Here is a 17,605-nt window from a genome sequence, read left to right as displayed (position 1 = left end):
TAATTACATAATTATATTTCTGCTCCAATTCATTTTATGAAAGATAAACATTTAAATGGTGGCTGTCATAAAAACGGATTTTTTTCAAACACAAATTAAACACTGAAGAAGAGTAAAAATGATAATAAATGTGTTACATAGTGCATATATTTAGCAAAATGCACCTCTCTAGAGGTAATATTTCTAGCTGACTAACAAATTTATGGTCACTAAATATGTTTTTTTCTGAGGTAAATGTGACGTTATGTGAAATATTGAAATATATTACATGAGACAGGATATGGATTTCGGGAAGTTATACTCTTCTCTACTGAACTGAGGCGCTACAGCGATCTGTCACTCCACATTAAACGGCACCACAACGGCATTTATTGTTTGAATATTGTAATAAAATGGACAGAATTTGAAATCTGACAATTTGTTTCATATCAAAAGTAACAAAGCACAAAGCTTATTACGATTTATTGGATGGGAGGTGCACTGCAATGTTATGTTCGTTAACTGAAAACAGGCTAGACAAATCAATTCTTGGTATTTAAGAAATTGATAAGAATTGTAAAAATGAGAATCGATTAAAGGGGTCATCGGATGCCCATTTTCCAAGTTGATAAGATTCTTTAGGGTCTTAATGAAAAGTCGATAACATATTTTGGTTAAAATTTCCCAGTGGTAGTGTAAAAAACACCTTTTTACCTTGTCAAAATCATCCTTTTTTAAAAGCAAGGCGTTTTGTTCCATTTGCCTTTAAATGCTAATGAGCCCTGCTCACCCCGCCCCTCTCTTCTGTGGGGGAATGAGCTGTTCTGTTTACTTTAGCCGCGAAATTTGCCAACTAGCACATTATTAAGAAACGCGATTTGCAAAGATGCATAAAAAACTCTTAGTTAATACTGAATAGTCAATTTTCTGCTGTTGTATCAATAATTGATATTAACATTCATGAAATTTTACTAATGCTACTACTGACTACTGAGATTCTGGTTTAGAAACAACCCTAACTATAGACTTAATCTCAAAAATGGTTTGAAATTTGGGTTATTAAAAGAGAATTTGCAGTCACATTTAGGTAAATGTGGATATGTATAAGTTTTATGAATGATAGCAGACATAAAACCCTTTTTTTTAGCTACTGTACATTAATTCACTGTGTTCTTCATGAAACAGCGAAAGGTTCCTGGCGGCTTTGAGGGGAATAGGGAAAATTAGGAAAGTGGCCTTGTTATAACCTCATTCCACGGCTAAACAGCCCTGTTCAAATTCAAATGAGTTTAGCACAAATCTCTCCTGGCTGGTTAAGGCCTTTACTTTTATGTCGTAAATCTACAAAAGATTAAGCCACATTGAAGTATCCCCCTGAAAGGGATAAGGTTACTGGAAATGAGAAGAAAGCAAGTCATCTGCAAAACAATAGGATCTCATTTCTACACATCCACACTTGCAACAACATCAGAGTTTAGTTGTGGGCACGAGCAGCGTCCTGTACAGGCAGCGCTACAAACTGTGTCAGCATAGAGGACAGGGCTCATGAAAACAAGTGACAGGCTATTAATAAAGCTTGACCATTAGCCCTCTAGTTATAAGTGAGCTGTGGAGGAGGGCAGATGAAATTGTGCTGTCTGAGGTTATTGATCCATGCTATTGAGGAGAATGATACTTCAAACACTGATGTGTGAGGTGAATTGGCTCAAAACCTCAGATGTACAGCACTGAGAGCAGCTTTGATCAGAGACTGCTGAAATAGCGCCACTCAACATCTAAAAAAAAGAAAAAAATGTGAATATTTAAGAATTTGCATCTTACATCTAGACGACGAGGACCAAATTGAGAATCCAAATAAGACATGCCATGAAATTCACTCTAAAGTGCATTTCAGGCCTAATACTGTGTGCAATTTCACCGCAATATCCATCCAGCTCCCCCCGCCAAAAAACTTTTGATTCATTAGAGAAAGTATTTTAAGCAAAAAGAAACAACATTGGTTGTCAGAGGGATAAAGTTCTGAGATTATAAATTTAGAATTAGAAGAAATTAGAAATATCCTCATTAAAAGAATGGAGTTCTTAAAAAGACAAATTGGCATCTTTTTTATTAGTTCTTAATAAAGGTCTAGTTTCAAACAAAGAAAGAGAGCAAAAATGTACTGACTCTAAACTTTGAAAGGTAGTATATATTGTTACAAAAGATTTAAAATGCTGCTCTTTTTAACATTTATTTATCAAAGTATCACAGGTTCTAGAATTAAGTAGCACAACTGTTTCCAACATTGATAATAAAAGTAATAAATCAGTATATTAATGATTTCTGAAGGATCATGTGACACTGAAGACTGGAGTAATTATGCTAAAAATTCAGCTTTGCATCACAGGAATAAATTCTATTCTAAAATATATTAAAATAGAAAATCACTATTTTAAATTGCTAAAAAAACATTCACATTGTAAAATATATATGCCTCATTTATAGAATCATAAGATCAAATTCAGGCTCTTCAAACATTATTTCCAACATGAATACAATGTGTACATTCCTGAGAACATACACTTATATTTTTAAATGATTTTCTTTTCTTTATCATGGATATGCTAGTCACTGACCCACTTATGACCACCATTTAACACCAATTCAAAGGAAATAAAAACTCAGTCCTTGAGAAACAAAGAAGATCCTTACAAAGGAACGAAAATCTCTTTAAGCAAAGCACTCTGTCAAACCGACTCTTTAAAAAGGACCCTGCCAACAGACTTCTGGGTGTTTAACTGTCCAGCTTGACAAATACATTCAAATCAATCTCAGCTATCAGCTCAGACAGGCTGGAGACCAAACTATATTTATTGAACTGTACAGAGGACCCACTTAATCCAGAGCAGTTGAGAATATCGACCCTCGGTCAATATCCATGCGCCACCCATGGTTCTGGAGACGACTTATGGATCCCTCTCACTCCGGTGGACAGCGGCTTGAGTTTTGACCCTCTCACTGCTCACGGTGCTGTTTAAGCATCCAATCCATATCGCCATATCTACCCATGGAGCGCACTGATAGTTTCTGCACTCATTCTGGAATATCTGTGGGTCCATTTAGGAGATTCGGACTTGGGAAGCATTATCACTGCACTGATGAGTCAGCGTAAAGTGGAGACATCACAGTTAAAAAGACTAAATCACTCAGGCAGCATGGAGATGCTAACCATAATAAGCTGAACATTTGGCCGAAGCACTGGGAATGAATAATACAAAAGCAGAAATCTACAAACTGTGAAGCAGATAACTCCATCCATCTGAATGTCAGATGCTTCATTCCTCACAAAATGGCCAAATGGTTGATATTTGAATAACTTTAACATTACAGCCAACAGAGAAGCTGTAGCTGACTGAAATATGTTAAACGTACTGCCATAATTTCTCTCAGGATCTGACACGCTCTTTACGAAAGAGAAAGTTCATATAAATCTGTCATCACTGATTCACCCTCATGTCGTTACAGACCTGTATGACTGTCTTTTGCACGACATTTCAACTGAAATGTTTCAAAAGTTTTTTGTCCAAACAAAGAAAGTTCAACAAACAGTTCAAAACAGCAGTGACCTCTATTGAGTTTGATTGTATGGAAGCTAAATAGGGGCCAGTGCTGTTTTGAAGCCTAAAGTGCTGTCTTATCTTTTCCAATATGTCTACAAAGAGGAATATAAAAACTAATGGTGAAGAAAAACTGGTGAAGTAGTTACCAAGGACTCAAACACTCAAATCCTGCACTGCTATTTTTTAGTTCAGATGTGGATGTTTACTTGCCAATGGCTTATTTTTTCCATTATGTAGGTGGGATGACAACAAGGACACACAATTCTAGGGATGGAAAAGAGATGAAAATAGCTTAATCAACACCTAAAAATTGCTGTACAAACAAACAACAGGAAAAAGAAAATTGTGATGCTTCTGAAGCAATAAAAGATAAATGTACAAGCAGTAGCGTTTTTATTTTGTAGTGTGAAATTTCAAGCAGTTAGTAATATCAATATATTAACTATCCGTGAAGCAAAGAGACAAAAACTTTTGTACAAAACTTTTAAGATTTGTAAGGTCTTATTAGGTTTATATTTAAGCCTTTTTTAAAACTTTTTTTTCCAGTGTTAAAACACTTTTTCCAATCCTAGCCTAATATGCAGAGACGAAAAGTATAAACATTGTTCTGTTTGTTTACGCATTCCAAACAGTCTGACCCAGCAACAGTGGATCAACCAATGGCGTGAGTTTAGGGCGGAGCAATATGTTTGCTCAACCAATAGACCAATTCGATGTTTGCAAACAGTGATGACAGTGATGTGGGCGTAGTTTATCTGGTGACAGAAAGTTTTCAAGTAGTGGTCTATGGAAGCCATGGAATAAAATAATTAAATTTGAATTTATATTATACTTTTTTCTCGCAATTCTGATAAGACAAATCAACTTGTCATTCTCTCTTTTTCCCTCAGTTTAGAATCATGGGTTTATAGCCTATACTTCTGGGTTTTTTCCCTTAAAATTTACAAACTTGCTATTGTTGAATTAAATCGAGTTACAAAGTCCGAAATAGATTTAAACTCTTTTAAATCAGAATTGTGAAATAAAAATAGGGAAATGTTATGTAAAATATTATAGGTTTAAATAGTATTTCATGCTGTAACTATAATACAATATGTCCCCTATGAACTGCGTATGTGAATATTATGTAGACGAACTGTTTAAATCAAATTTCTGCTTTAAAAATAGGGTAAGTACGTTTCATCTATTGTCTGTTTCATCATCTGTGTTTAGCTTCAAATAGTATCTCTGACGACAGTATGCTATAAAAAATTTTAGCATTTGAATTCTGACATCCAAAAGCACAACAAAACATTTTTCTCTTATTCCACGATTTTACTCATTTCTCTCCACTTGTGCGTGTGCAGCTGCTGGTGACGTAACTGTGACGTCTACTCCAAACTGGTTTATAGCTAATGTTAAAACCATGTGAGAAAAGAGTCATTATTGTGATGCAAAAATGACACACTTCAGCTTTACATACAGGGCTTTTTTGTTCAAACAAGGTAGTAATGCACCTTATTTTTAACATTTAGCTGTACAACTCACTGCTTGATGTTGCAAACAGGAATTCGTTTTTCAAAAACACTGGTTGATTACTATTTACTGCACTTATTCTTCTAATTATTCACCTAAAGCAGCAATATGAATCGCAACTCTTGCACGTTCACAGGAAATAGCTTACTTGCGCATTGCAAAATAAAGGGGATAGTTTGAAGCTCTAGGTGGTAGTCTGTACTCCTCAGCACCCCAAGATTCAGACTCATTAAATTTTCAATGTGCCATCTTGCTCTCTTATTAACTTGGTAATTGTTTACAAGCAGTGATAATACCCAGAGTCATGGCAACTGTCATGGCTGAGTGGACAGAAGTGATCTCCAAGCACCAGGCTGCCATATTAAACATCTACTCTCTGTCCAAAACAGAATTGAGAATGAGGATGAGCTATTTTTGCTGCTCAGCCCTAATAGACAAGATATGTCTTGCTTGCGGGCATCATCGGTGTAAAAATCATTACGCTAAACTGTACATTCAGGCACTATTACTTTAGGACCCAGAATTCAAGACATTTAAAATAAATTGCTTATGTTTTTTTTTTTTTTTGTTTGTTCTCATTTATGGGGCATTTATACTGTCAAGCAGCATCTAATGGAGTGTTTTATAATACGTATTATCTTTTGCAAAAGTAGTGATGTTCTCTCCTGTTCTTTCTGAGGACGAACCTTATAAAGCTGAAGAAGCTGGCTCCTGCGTCAGCAGCACCACATGGAAGAGAAGAAATTGTTGAATAAAGTTGTTATTTTTGTTTTCTTACGGCACAAAAAGTATTATCGCAACTTCAAACGTTATAATTGAACCACTGATGTCACATGGACTATTTTAATGATGTCCTTACTACCTTTCTGTGTCTTGAATGTGGTAGTCCATGCAGGGTCAGAAAGCTCTTGGATTTCATCAAAAATATCTTAATAAAACTCCAAAAGATGTATCAAATAACAGGAATGTAGTACTGGAGAAAAGTGTAATTTGTGACCCTGGACCACAAAACCAGTCATAAGTGTAAATTTTTCGAAATTGATCTTTATACATCATCTGAAAGCTGAATAAATGAGCTTTCCATTGATGTAAGGTTTGTTAGGATAGAACAATATTTGGCCAAATCTGAGGGTGCAAAAAAATCAAAATATTGAGAAAATCGCCTTCAAAGTTGTCCAAATTAAGTTCTTTGTAATGCATATTACTAATCAAAAATTCTAAATCAAAAGTTTTGATATATTTACAGTAGGAAATTTACAAAACATCTTCATGGAACATGATCTTTAATTAATATCCTAATGATTTTTGGCATAAAAGAAAAATCTATAATTTTGACCCATGCAGTGTATTTTTGGCTATTGCTACAAATATACCCCAGCAACTTAAGACTGGTTTTGTGGTCCAGGGTCACATATGTGTTTTAAAAAATGACATTTAATTTGGTCAGAAATGCTCAAACTTTGATTTACACCAAACAGCAATGGATTCTATATACGCTAAGTGAAAATAGCAGATTTTTTTTAGCGACATGCTATTTACAGTCAAACCAAAATTTATTCAGACACCTTCAACATTTCTCACATTATTCACACATTTATTTGATATGGTTTAAAAAATGGTAATAAAATATTACAATAACTTTATTTTTTAAAATTACTAAACAAATTCATCTTGATAATGTCAGATAACTTCGATAGAAAGGTATGTAATGGATTACAATCAACCGAAAATTCAGACAACTGTTAGTATTTACATAACTCTCAATACTTTGTTGACCAATTACCAAGCAATGCTTAATTTTGTTCAGTCTGTGGTGTAAAAAGACTCTTTTACTACCTTTCTGGGCCTTGAATGTGGTTGTTGTGTTGCTGTCTGTGCAGGGTCAGAAAGCTCTTGGATTTCATCAAAAATATCTTAATTTGTGTTCCAAAGATAAAAGGTCTTACAGGTTTTAAACAACATGAGGTTGAGTAATTAATCACAGATTTTTTATTTTTGGGTGAACTATCCCTTTAATTCAGAAATAAAGACAAAATGCCATTGCTTTATAATTCGATTTGTCAATCCACTGTACGGACTTTACTAGTATTGGTATTTTGACAACTCCAAAAGATATACCAAATAACAGGAATCTAGTACTGGAGAAAAGTGTAATATATGTTTTAAAAAATGACATATAATTGGGTCAAATACGCTCAAACTCAGCTTCCATCAGGAAATGGATTCTCAGCAAAAAGAATGTTTTGGAGTGGCACTATACAGATGATATTTGAACTCCAGTGAAAGCGAGCGTCTTACAGCTGCTGCACTTCCACAGATGACTCATCTCCATCACTGTAGGAGAGTTCAGCAGGATGTAGCTCTCAGGGGAGATGGAGTCTAAAGTTCAGTATCTGGGTATTAAAGGAAGACTGAGGCACGACCTGAGCTCCCTCCGCTGAGCTCAGACTGATGAGGCTTTAGCCATTTGGCCTGGATCAGCAGGTCAGGCCTGTACAGGTGATGAACCCTCTGCCCAGCACAACCCTCGACACGCAAGGTCAGCAACCACCCGCCGCCACTAATACCCGATTCCCAGAGGAATCCAGCTGGTGAAGGCCACGGCCATCCTGCACGAACAGGAAACGATCTAAAGAAGCAAATCTCTGTCCATCTTCCTCGAATGAATGATGAAATTGGCTTAAATGCATTTTAACCTTCCTGATGACCTCCAAGGTCTCAAAACAGGATTGTACGGCATTCAGAGAGGCTTCTGGAACAGGGGAATGCTTAACCAGGACCGATCGAATAAATTAGCCCGTAAGAACACGGAAAATGCAAAGCAGGCCTTCGCATTGTCTGAATTAAACATTATTTTTGTCTATCAGCAGAAGGATGGGGCCGCTTTAATTAAGTTAAGAGTTGCCTGAGAGACAGTTTAACAGGAGGGCATTAAAGAATACCATAAACAAACAAAAGGAGTGGACAGTTAATCCATAAGCAATTAATTAGGGGAGGAACTGTGGGGCTTCCGCATGTATCAGTCACATTGAATAATTGCTGGAAAAGAGAGAGATATTTATACACTGTCCTAGGTTAACAAGTATGTACAAGGAGAGGAGGAATGAGATGAGACACGAGGCTCGACTAAGGCGCCGCAGCTGCTCGCATGATGGTTGACAGTGATTTGGTATGCGTGATCTTTACTATTCAAGATATATTAGCTAAACCATCTGGAAGGTCAGGGAGGTAATGGCTATTGTATATTTTATGAAGGAAGCTACAGTTAATCATATGGTTGAAGGTGATTTTTGTGAGGGTGCATATCATGGTTTTGTTCCAAACCCTAGTGAGTCTATACTGTCTACAAATGCAGCATCCTAACCAAAATGGAGTCCAACTAAAACATTAAATAAAATCTCTTCATTTTTAGCATGTATTTTAATTGGACAGAATTATTTTAGCTTATTGCAATTCTAGATTCTAGATGACCAAAATAACTTAGAATTCAGCATATTTTTACAACATTTAGAACAGACGTCACATATGGTTCAAAACAGAGCCATTATTAAATAAAACCTCTGCATCTGCCACTGCCAGATACTCATTCCCAAACCATTCAAATACATCAGCCATTTCTGTCAGCTTACGGATGAATAGAAGCTGTATTTCAAAGAAATATGTGACCTTTATGCTAAAACACTTCTTTAAGCTGAAGGTAGTAATTTTCCAAAGTAAAAATGCTTTTTCTCATATTTAGAAAGAACTATAAGAGAGCCATTTGCAGGATGACTTATGAAAAGTGACAGCAACACTGACTTAAAGGGGTCATCGGATGCCCATTTTCCACAAGTTAATATGATTCTTTAGGGTCTTAATGAAAAGTCTATAATATACTTTGGTTAAAAATTCTCAATGGTTGTGTAAAACAACTCCCTTTTTACATTGCCAAAATCAGCTCTGCAAAAATCATCCCATTTTGGTCGAGGCTGCTTTAAACGCAAATGAGCTCTGCTCACCCTGCCCCTCTCTTCTCTCTGCTGCTATGAGAGATTGTTTACTTTAGCAGCATTTAGCCGCATATAGCAGCTTAACTTGCTAACTAGCCCATTATTAGGAAAGGCGATAGCAAAGATTCCCAAAAAAACCCTTATATTCACTTCTGCTGTAAGTGAAGCTGGATCACAAATGATTCACGCGAACATAGACGGATATATGCGCATCCCCTTCACAAACAAATGTAATCCACTGCATCTTCAGCAGTTCAGATGTCGGGAGTAAATGACGACCACTACGTTCATTATTACATCCAGCAACACAACACCTCAATCGCTCAATTCTTGTCTAACTTACATCCCTGCTCCGGCATCAAAACATGGAGGTTGGACTGTTACAACTGATCTGAGGTAAAACGCTAATGTTAATCAACTATGGGAGTGGACTCTGTGGGTGTGACGCAACAACGACAGGCATCTGAGAATGGCTCGATTTGAAAAAGGAGATATTATTTTTACTGATTAACTAAAAACCACTGCATGGATTTTTACTATCACAGGGTAGATTTGTACATACACTGCCAACACACATTAATGTTCAAACAGCATATAAAAGTGAACTTAGCATCCGATTTCCCCTTTATACAATAGTCAGGGCGGGGCTATCTGTTTGCCCAACCAATAGAGACAGAGTGACAAGAGTCATAATCTGAAAACCACGCCCACCCGGGCGGAAAACAATTCAATGCTCTGCACTGACTTTGTATTGCAGGAAGCTGCCTCTTTGACATTTCTGACTTATAACAAAAAACAGAACAATGTCTAAAAGCTGCTATGTGACAAGGTTACAGTAAATGAGCTAAAAACCCCCGAACTATGTTTTTATAAGCTGTCGACCCAAAAACGAGCATTTAAGGACACAAAAGTAGAGCGCAACATGTCATATTGTGCTGAGAACTATGCCCACTGGAGGTAAGCTTAATCGCAACAGGAAACAATCATTATTTTTAACCACATCTAAGGATTATTTCACCACCCTATGTAAACCTGAGAGGAGGAGATATATTGAAAAACTACATTTTATTGGTCTGTGTAGGAGCTCCTTTTCCTTACCTTCCTTTTGCTGGAGAAATTATCCAACTGAATGGCTCAGCGTGAAATACCCTGACATTCACAACTATTTGTGTCCTTAAACGCTCCTTTTTTTGTGTCAGCAACTTAGAAAAAAGTAGTTCTGGGTTTTTTTAGCTTGTTTACTGTACACATTGGTACACAGCAGATTTTAGTCATTGTTCTGTTTTTTGTTATAAGTCAGAAATGACAAGGAGGCAGCTTCCTGCAATACAGTCAATGGAGAGCGTTGGATAATTTCCCCCACCCCCCGGTGTGGGCGTGGCCTAAATGCACTCTGTGGCAGTCAGGGGGGCATCTGCAAAATCTGTGTGCAAACAAGCGCTATTTTTCTGTTTGATGCTATAGGCACAGTAAATTACGCACTTAACCTTTCAAGAATAAAAGGGCAGAACTGGATTACCACAGTAATTTAGATTGTTTCCAGGAAGTGGGTCAATAACAAAAGCACCGTGTGATGAATTTACCTGAATTTCCACCCCATAGCCCATGTAGACTGTCACGGTGTATGTGCAGTCCACATCCGTATTGTACCAGCTCCTGGCTTGCTGCGGTGTCTCTATGTAGCCTCCCGGCGATGTGAAATTGGTGCTGCACGGAGCTGCATTAGAAAAGGTAGAAGAACAGAGAGAGACAGAGACAGAGAAAGTGTGCATCAATAGCGGCGGGCCTTTTCTCATTCTCTCCATCTCACTTCATTGCATTCCCTCCCTTCTTTAATTGTCTTTCAAGGTTTTCTCATTTTCTGTCTGGATCAACAGGGTCAGTTTTCCTGCCCTGCTGTGTAGGAGCACACGGACAATTCAGGTGAAATGGCAGGTGAGCGAATATTTTCTGGTAGCCTTGAGGTCTTTCTGCTCTGTCGGCTCCTTTATCTCCCTCTAGAGTTAAATGCCGCTGGTGGTCAAGAGATATGTTCTTGCTCCATATAAATTCATATGCTTGATTTAGGTGTTAGTGATGTGCAAAATTACATACTTTCATAATCAAATCAGACTGTCAGTTGGTTGTCTGAACCACTAGTTGGCTAGTGGTATTAAGAAAGCCCTGTATAACTAGGCTGCATGACTTCTAACGGGCCAATCAGATCCAAGTTTATTAATACTGTATATGGTTTCTTATTATTTGGACGCCAGTGTTAATTTAATTGACAAGTAAATTTTGTAATAAGTTTCATCAACAACATTTTTTTTCACACGATAACAAACTATGACGAAAATCTATTGCCATTTTTGTCAACAAAAAAGCGTGGTTAGGAGGTTAGATGTGTAAATTTGAACTGAATGCGTATCATAGCCTGTTGACCTATCCTGTGGGACTTAAGCTAGCATACATTTGCTGAACGTTTCATAAAACATATCTGGGAGTAGGAGAAGAGCAGATATACGGATAAATTTGACGATGCAAAAGAGAACTCAGTTCGGTCCCGTTTTCTGAGCGCACACACAAAGCAGCGCCTCTGATACAGCACACAAGCTTTTTTGCGTCGCATGAATGGAGAAATACACACAAAATGATGTATTCACGTATAAAGTATTCACGTAAACACACATGGTTATGTCTTAGGTGAACGTAAACAGCTGGGAGAATATCAGATGTATACCAGTACATTCCATCCCTGAGTTGGTTTTAAAGGGGCAGCAGCCTAATTTAGTTGCTATTGTCTGTGGCATTGATGTTAATCAAGCAGCAAAGGAAAGACAGAAAAGCACTCACTGCTCATGACTCGTTAGTATCCCTAATAAAGGTTAATCAAAATAGATTTATATAAATGTCTGCTTTAAAGAATGAAGAATGTGGTAAACAGGTTATAAAGAATTCATAATTAGCCTATATAACCTATTTTAGAGAAATGCTTAATAAATGCATTACACTGCAATTAAAACCATGAAATTTTAGCTGACTAAAAGGTACTGTAGATTTAGTCAACTGAAATCTTATTACATTTAGTCAAGTAAAACTAGACTAAAACTAAAACAATTCAGATGACTAAAATATGACTAAAACTAAATGCTATTTTAGTCAAAAGACTATGACTAAAACTAAATCAAAATATCCGGTCAAAATGAACACTGATGGACACTTATGCACAATAAATAAATGCGCTAAATAACGTAAATAATAGAGATGCACTAATATTGAATTACTATACTATTTCTGTTTAAATACAATACAAAAATTAAAACCAGCCTTTTTCAGTGCCTTTAGGCATCACAACATTTTAACAACATACAACATGACAAAATGTATATTCATTTTGAGATTTGCTAAAGATTACATTTAACAGTATTATTAAATTATTACTGTTTTTTTTTTAAAAATACAGTGTTAGACGGTTAACTAGATGGTAATGGAAATGTAAGGTTATAGAACAGATCATGGACAATTATATATCCAATACTGGATGATAGCAGTACATTATAAAAATCTCTAATATCTGCTGATAATAGATATGATACCAGTATATATTGCTTCAATTAACAGATAAAACAAACTTTTTATAGGGTGCTATAAAGTCACAGCGCACTGATATGTCTAAATGTCTCCATATAATAAATATAAAAACAATAATTAATTTAAAACAGCGACTATTTGCACAACACTAAGTGGAAATAGCATATTTTCTTAGTGATAAATGCTATTTAGACAAGTGCAAATAGCGATAGATTCTACTGAAAAAATAGCAATATTTTCTTAGCAATTTTCTTTGCAAAGTGTATTTGCACCTCAGTATTATAGTACATTATAAAACAGCATGCAATAATAACGTATTGACTATAAATTACAATTTAATTAAAGTTGATAATTTATTTTACACTCTTTATTTATTTCATTTTTATTGTAAATAATGCCTTTCCGATGTGATATGTAATGTGAAAACCCTTTTGAACAACTTCGGTAAAAAATTCGAGCTCGGGTTTGATCGCGTCAAAATATCAGTGTAACCCACATAACTACCTACCTATGTTGTAAATAGCCTCTGCCAACAAGATGGGCTATTTGCACTTAGTGTAAATAGAACACCATTAATTAAAATTTATAAATAATATAATAAATACATAACATAAATAACAAAGTTCAATATTGCACAAAGTATTGTTCATTTTCAGTGACAAACTCTTGCTTTAAAAAATACTTTCATAAATCTAATATTATCATGTTGTTTTTATGTTTTAGTTCTGTGACTTTAAAGGGACACACGTGTAGCCTGAATTCATTTTAAAAATCAATTTTTGTAAACATTATAGTGGTACTTTATATTATATGTGGTTATGACTGCTGATTGCACAAAACTATCAAAAAACCTCATGTAAGAAGGCACCAAATAGAGCGGCACAAAACTGCTTATCCACTGGCATCTTAAAACCCACATCTTTAGGCAAAAGCAGGGCAGGTAAACCTCTAAAGAGAGCTCTGAATTAGGAATCAGGAAGCTGTGTGAAATATATGTAAATCTAAGTCACGCTGATCGTGTGAATGGTACCTGGCGTTTGCATGGTCGTAATAACCGTTGTGGTGATGATGGTGGAGGTGGTGGTCTCGTCATCCAGATCCCCAGACGCCGATGATGCTTTTACAGCAACATCACTTCCTGAAGTACCATGTTCTACCTTGAGTACTGAGGATTTTTCTTTGTCTCTTTTCGCTGGGATTGTTGTATCTTTGGGCTTATTGTTTAAAGTTGGTGTGACATCTCCTCTATCTGACTGTTTAGAAGCAGGCGGTGCAGATGTGTGCGCGTCAGTGGTGGTCAGTGAAGCTACAGTCATAGACACAGGTGGTTCCTCTGTGCTTCTCTTATGTGTTTGTGCTGAAGGTTTGTGTTGGATGTTGAACACGTGCGGCTGGGTGAGGGCGGCAGCCGATGGAGCCAGTGTGGTGGTTCTGGGAGCTGCTACATCAGAGAAAGGAAGCGCGTCCTCATGTGGGACCAGCTGTGTGGACAGATCCTGGAGGAGATGGGAACTAGACGATGGCATTGTGGGATGGTGAGCTGCCCCTCCACTGTCTTGAAAATACTGCTCGTGGCTTTGGCCCCGGGGGTCGTAAGGCGGGTAGGGCTTAAAAGGCGGATGGTGGTCGAGGCCGCTGTAAGGGGGAGCTGTCGTGAACAGGGGCAGGTCTCTGTCCGTGTCCTGTGTGGTGTGATATGGATTGGACCCATCCTCTGCTTCTAGCTGACCTCCTCTTTGGGTGACTGCTAACCTCCTGTCCATAAAAGAACCTGGAGAAGACATTCAATATAGTAGAATTCATTATAAAATGTACAGTGAGTTTAGAACTGTGATAATTTCACCAAAAGCATAAATTCTGATAAAAAAGTACACTGATGGAAATGTATTAATTGACATTATAAATTCAGCAATCAAATCCTAAAAAGTCAATTACATTTATTTCTATAGCACTTTCACATGTTAAGCAAGTGCTTTACATTATAAAATCATATCAGCAAGATTTATGAAACAACACATGCAAAAAAAAATAAAAACAGCAATTGCAAAAAGATAATTCTCCAACAGTCGCTAGAACACAGAAAATTGATAACTAAAGCATAAAGCAACACTATTACACAGTAAACTATTAAAAATATAACTTTCAAAAAAGTGTATTTATTTATTTTTTCAGTGTTGCAGCAGCTCTTAAAGGGATAGTTCACCCAAAAATGGAAATTACCCCATGATTTACTCTTACCATCTTACAGTACTGTAGGTGTTTATGACTTTCTTCTTTCAGACAAATACAGTCAGAGTTATATAAAAAAAAATGTCCTGGTTCTTCCAAATTTTATAATGTAAGTGAATGGCTGTTGAGATTTTGAAGCCAAAAAATTGCATCCAGTCATCATAAAAAGTACTCCACACAGCTCCAGGGGGTTAATAAAGGCCTTCTGAATCAAATTGATGCGTTTGTGTAAGAAAAATATCCATATTTAAAAATAATAAACCGTAATCACAAGAAAGTGGCGTTCCAGCGGATGGCACAGGAAGTAGTTGTAACGTAAGCGCCAATGAGAACATGCTAGTCTTGGAGGTGACTTATATCTTGGCTTATATCGAAATCCTCTGATATTTTTCTTTACAAATCCTTGTTTTGTACGTCCTACGTCATCCACTGGTACATCTTTCTTACAAAAATGCATCGTTTCACTTCAGGAGGCATTTATTAACCCCCCAGGAGCCATGTGGAGTACTTTTTTATTGGACTTCAAAATGTCAGCAGCCATTATAAAGCTTGAAAGATCCAGGATTTTCTTATATATATATATATATATATATATATATATTTATAACTCTGATTGCATTCATCTGAAAGAAGAAAGTCATGAACACCTGGGATGGCTTGAGGGTGAGTAAATCATAGAATCATTTTCATTTTGGGTAAAGTATCCATTTAATTGTGCATGCAGATTGCAAACAACTCTCTACTGGAGGGAAAGACAATTTGTGTTAATTTATCTATAATAATATTCACATATGAGGACACTGTTTTGATGGGGGGATTGTGTCCCACTACTGATGAAAGATTAGAAATGCCCCGGCAAGAGAACATGAAAAGCATTTTAAAAAAGAGTTCCTTCGTAGGTATCTTTGTTTAATGTTTAATTTAATTAAATCCAAGTAAAACTGACTAAAATGAATAATTATGACATAAACAACACCTACTAAATTTATGGACATTTTCATCAAAAAACGAAAATTAAAAGCTGTAAAACTTACCACTACAATAATAACGTGGGTGTTCAAACAACGAGTCCTTTTTAACATATTTCAAAGCCAGGCACTCTCACTTGTGTAAAGCCCTGCAACAAATTTCCTCTCTACCACCCAAGGAGAGGAGGACTGTGCAGTTTATACGGCTCATGACGCTTTGTGGTTCAGCCATACGAAATTGCAAAGCATTCAAACTGCGGGGTCAGAACCCCTTGCACATTAACAAAATGGAAAAGTATCCACTAAATGGATTATGATTGGAGGCGCTTTGAAAACGCTGCGGAGCGTGTGGAGGAAAAAAGATAAACTCCTTCGCCATAATTGTTCATTTGAATGCTCTCTCTCCTCCCCTTGCCAATTAATGAGTCCAAACCTTCATCAGGCGGCACGTCGTAATGAGTGGATTTGAGAAGTGTAGCGGTGAAAATGGATCTCCCCCCACCTGCACCTGGTGAGATGTAATCAGCCGGCCTTCAGGAGGCTGCTGCGTGCCGGGGAAACTTTTGATTTCACAATGCTTCATTTGCACCCTAATAGCTCTCTTTCTGTTTCTCGACTTACTAATAACAAGCTGCTTTCAGCAGCAGGGCTCTGTGTATCTGAAGCGCATTTCCACGAAAGAAAAGGAGAGGATGATATCTCAAACCGAACGGAACTGACGGGTTATTTTTTTTCCCCTTATCCTATGAAGTGTCAGAAGGAAAAGATACACATCGTTTCGCCGAGCCGTGATGTGTGTTTTATGAGAGATTGACTTCGCTTTGAGGGTAAAAATCACATCGACATCTAACGCATCACTCAGATCCAACCAAAATGACACATGAGAGACAAAGCAAAGGGCAGGAAGTCCTCAATTCCTGTCATCTATTTAGAATTCAGCCATTTGTAGATCAAACCCCAAAAGCTGACAGGATTTTTTTTTTTTTTTTGACGAGGACACCGAAACGCAAATAGCGTGAGCGTTAAATGTCAATCAGGGTTTTGCTTTATGATTCATTTATTAGCTGTGCCCTTACATGAGTAATTATGAAATAACTGATGTCATTTTTCAAGGTTGTTAAATTAGACAAGCTGAATGTAATGAATGTGCCTAATGTTATGAGGTGAATTATTATTAACTTTACCCTGAACGCAAAACATTTCTGGAAAGAACCGCTCGCGGAAATTTGTATCTTGGGAGTTCCTGACTTATAAAAAGCTTCTGAAATCACTACGCATATCACACTCAATGTCACAGGGATTTTGTGCTGCAAAAATCAGCATTCCCAAAAGCTTCCCGGTGGAAAGTCCCATATACCCCCTGCACTTCACATAACCCTAGCAGTTCATAGTCCAGGCTTCTCTAAAAACTCCAGGCAAGACCAAACAGACGTGGCGCGCTGAGGCAGGAGAGTGTTTGATTTGCTCCATTAGTGCTGGTGGAGCATAAACAGAATCTCTCAGACTGACTTGACTGTCTGTTCAAAGGTCCCTCAGTGGTGTGCTCTTCAATGGCTGGATTTGACTTTTAAATGACCATGAGCCTGCCTTAGAAGCTTTTTACACAAACCAGCGGGGGAGTGTGGGCTTTGTTTTACCCTCTGTTGCATTTTCTCTTAACTTGCAAATAGGTATGTTCACTGAACTTCTATTTAAATAGTGCCCTTTATGCGCGAAACACAATGAAGGAGGAATAACTGGAAATAACAGCTGGAGG

At 37.0% G+C, this 17,605-nt stretch overlaps 1 protein-coding gene across 2 annotated transcripts in view; it reads right to left on the bottom strand.

The window, feature by feature from the left end:
- sez6b (seizure related 6 homolog b) overlaps nt 1-17,605 on the bottom strand; it is a 238,284-nt gene that overhangs the window by 105,162 nt on the left and 115,517 nt on the right. For both annotated transcript variants that reach the window (XM_051129430.1, XM_051129431.1), the window contains exons 2-3: nt 13,683-14,423; nt 10,666-10,799 (exon numbers count right to left, since the gene is read on the bottom strand). In XM_051129430.1, the coding sequence (XP_050985387.1) occupies nt 10,666-10,799; nt 13,683-14,423 (875 nt within the window). The remainder of the gene's footprint in view (nt 1-10,665; nt 10,800-13,682; nt 14,424-17,605) is intronic.

Source organism: Labeo rohita, chromosome 15, assembly GCF_022985175.1.
Source record: "Labeo rohita strain BAU-BD-2019 chromosome 15, IGBB_LRoh.1.0, whole genome shotgun sequence".
NCBI lineage: Eukaryota > Metazoa > Chordata > Actinopteri > Cypriniformes > Cyprinidae > Labeo > Labeo rohita.
The sequence above is the reverse complement of the archived record's forward strand: the minus strand, read 5'-3'. Positions and strand labels throughout refer to the sequence as shown.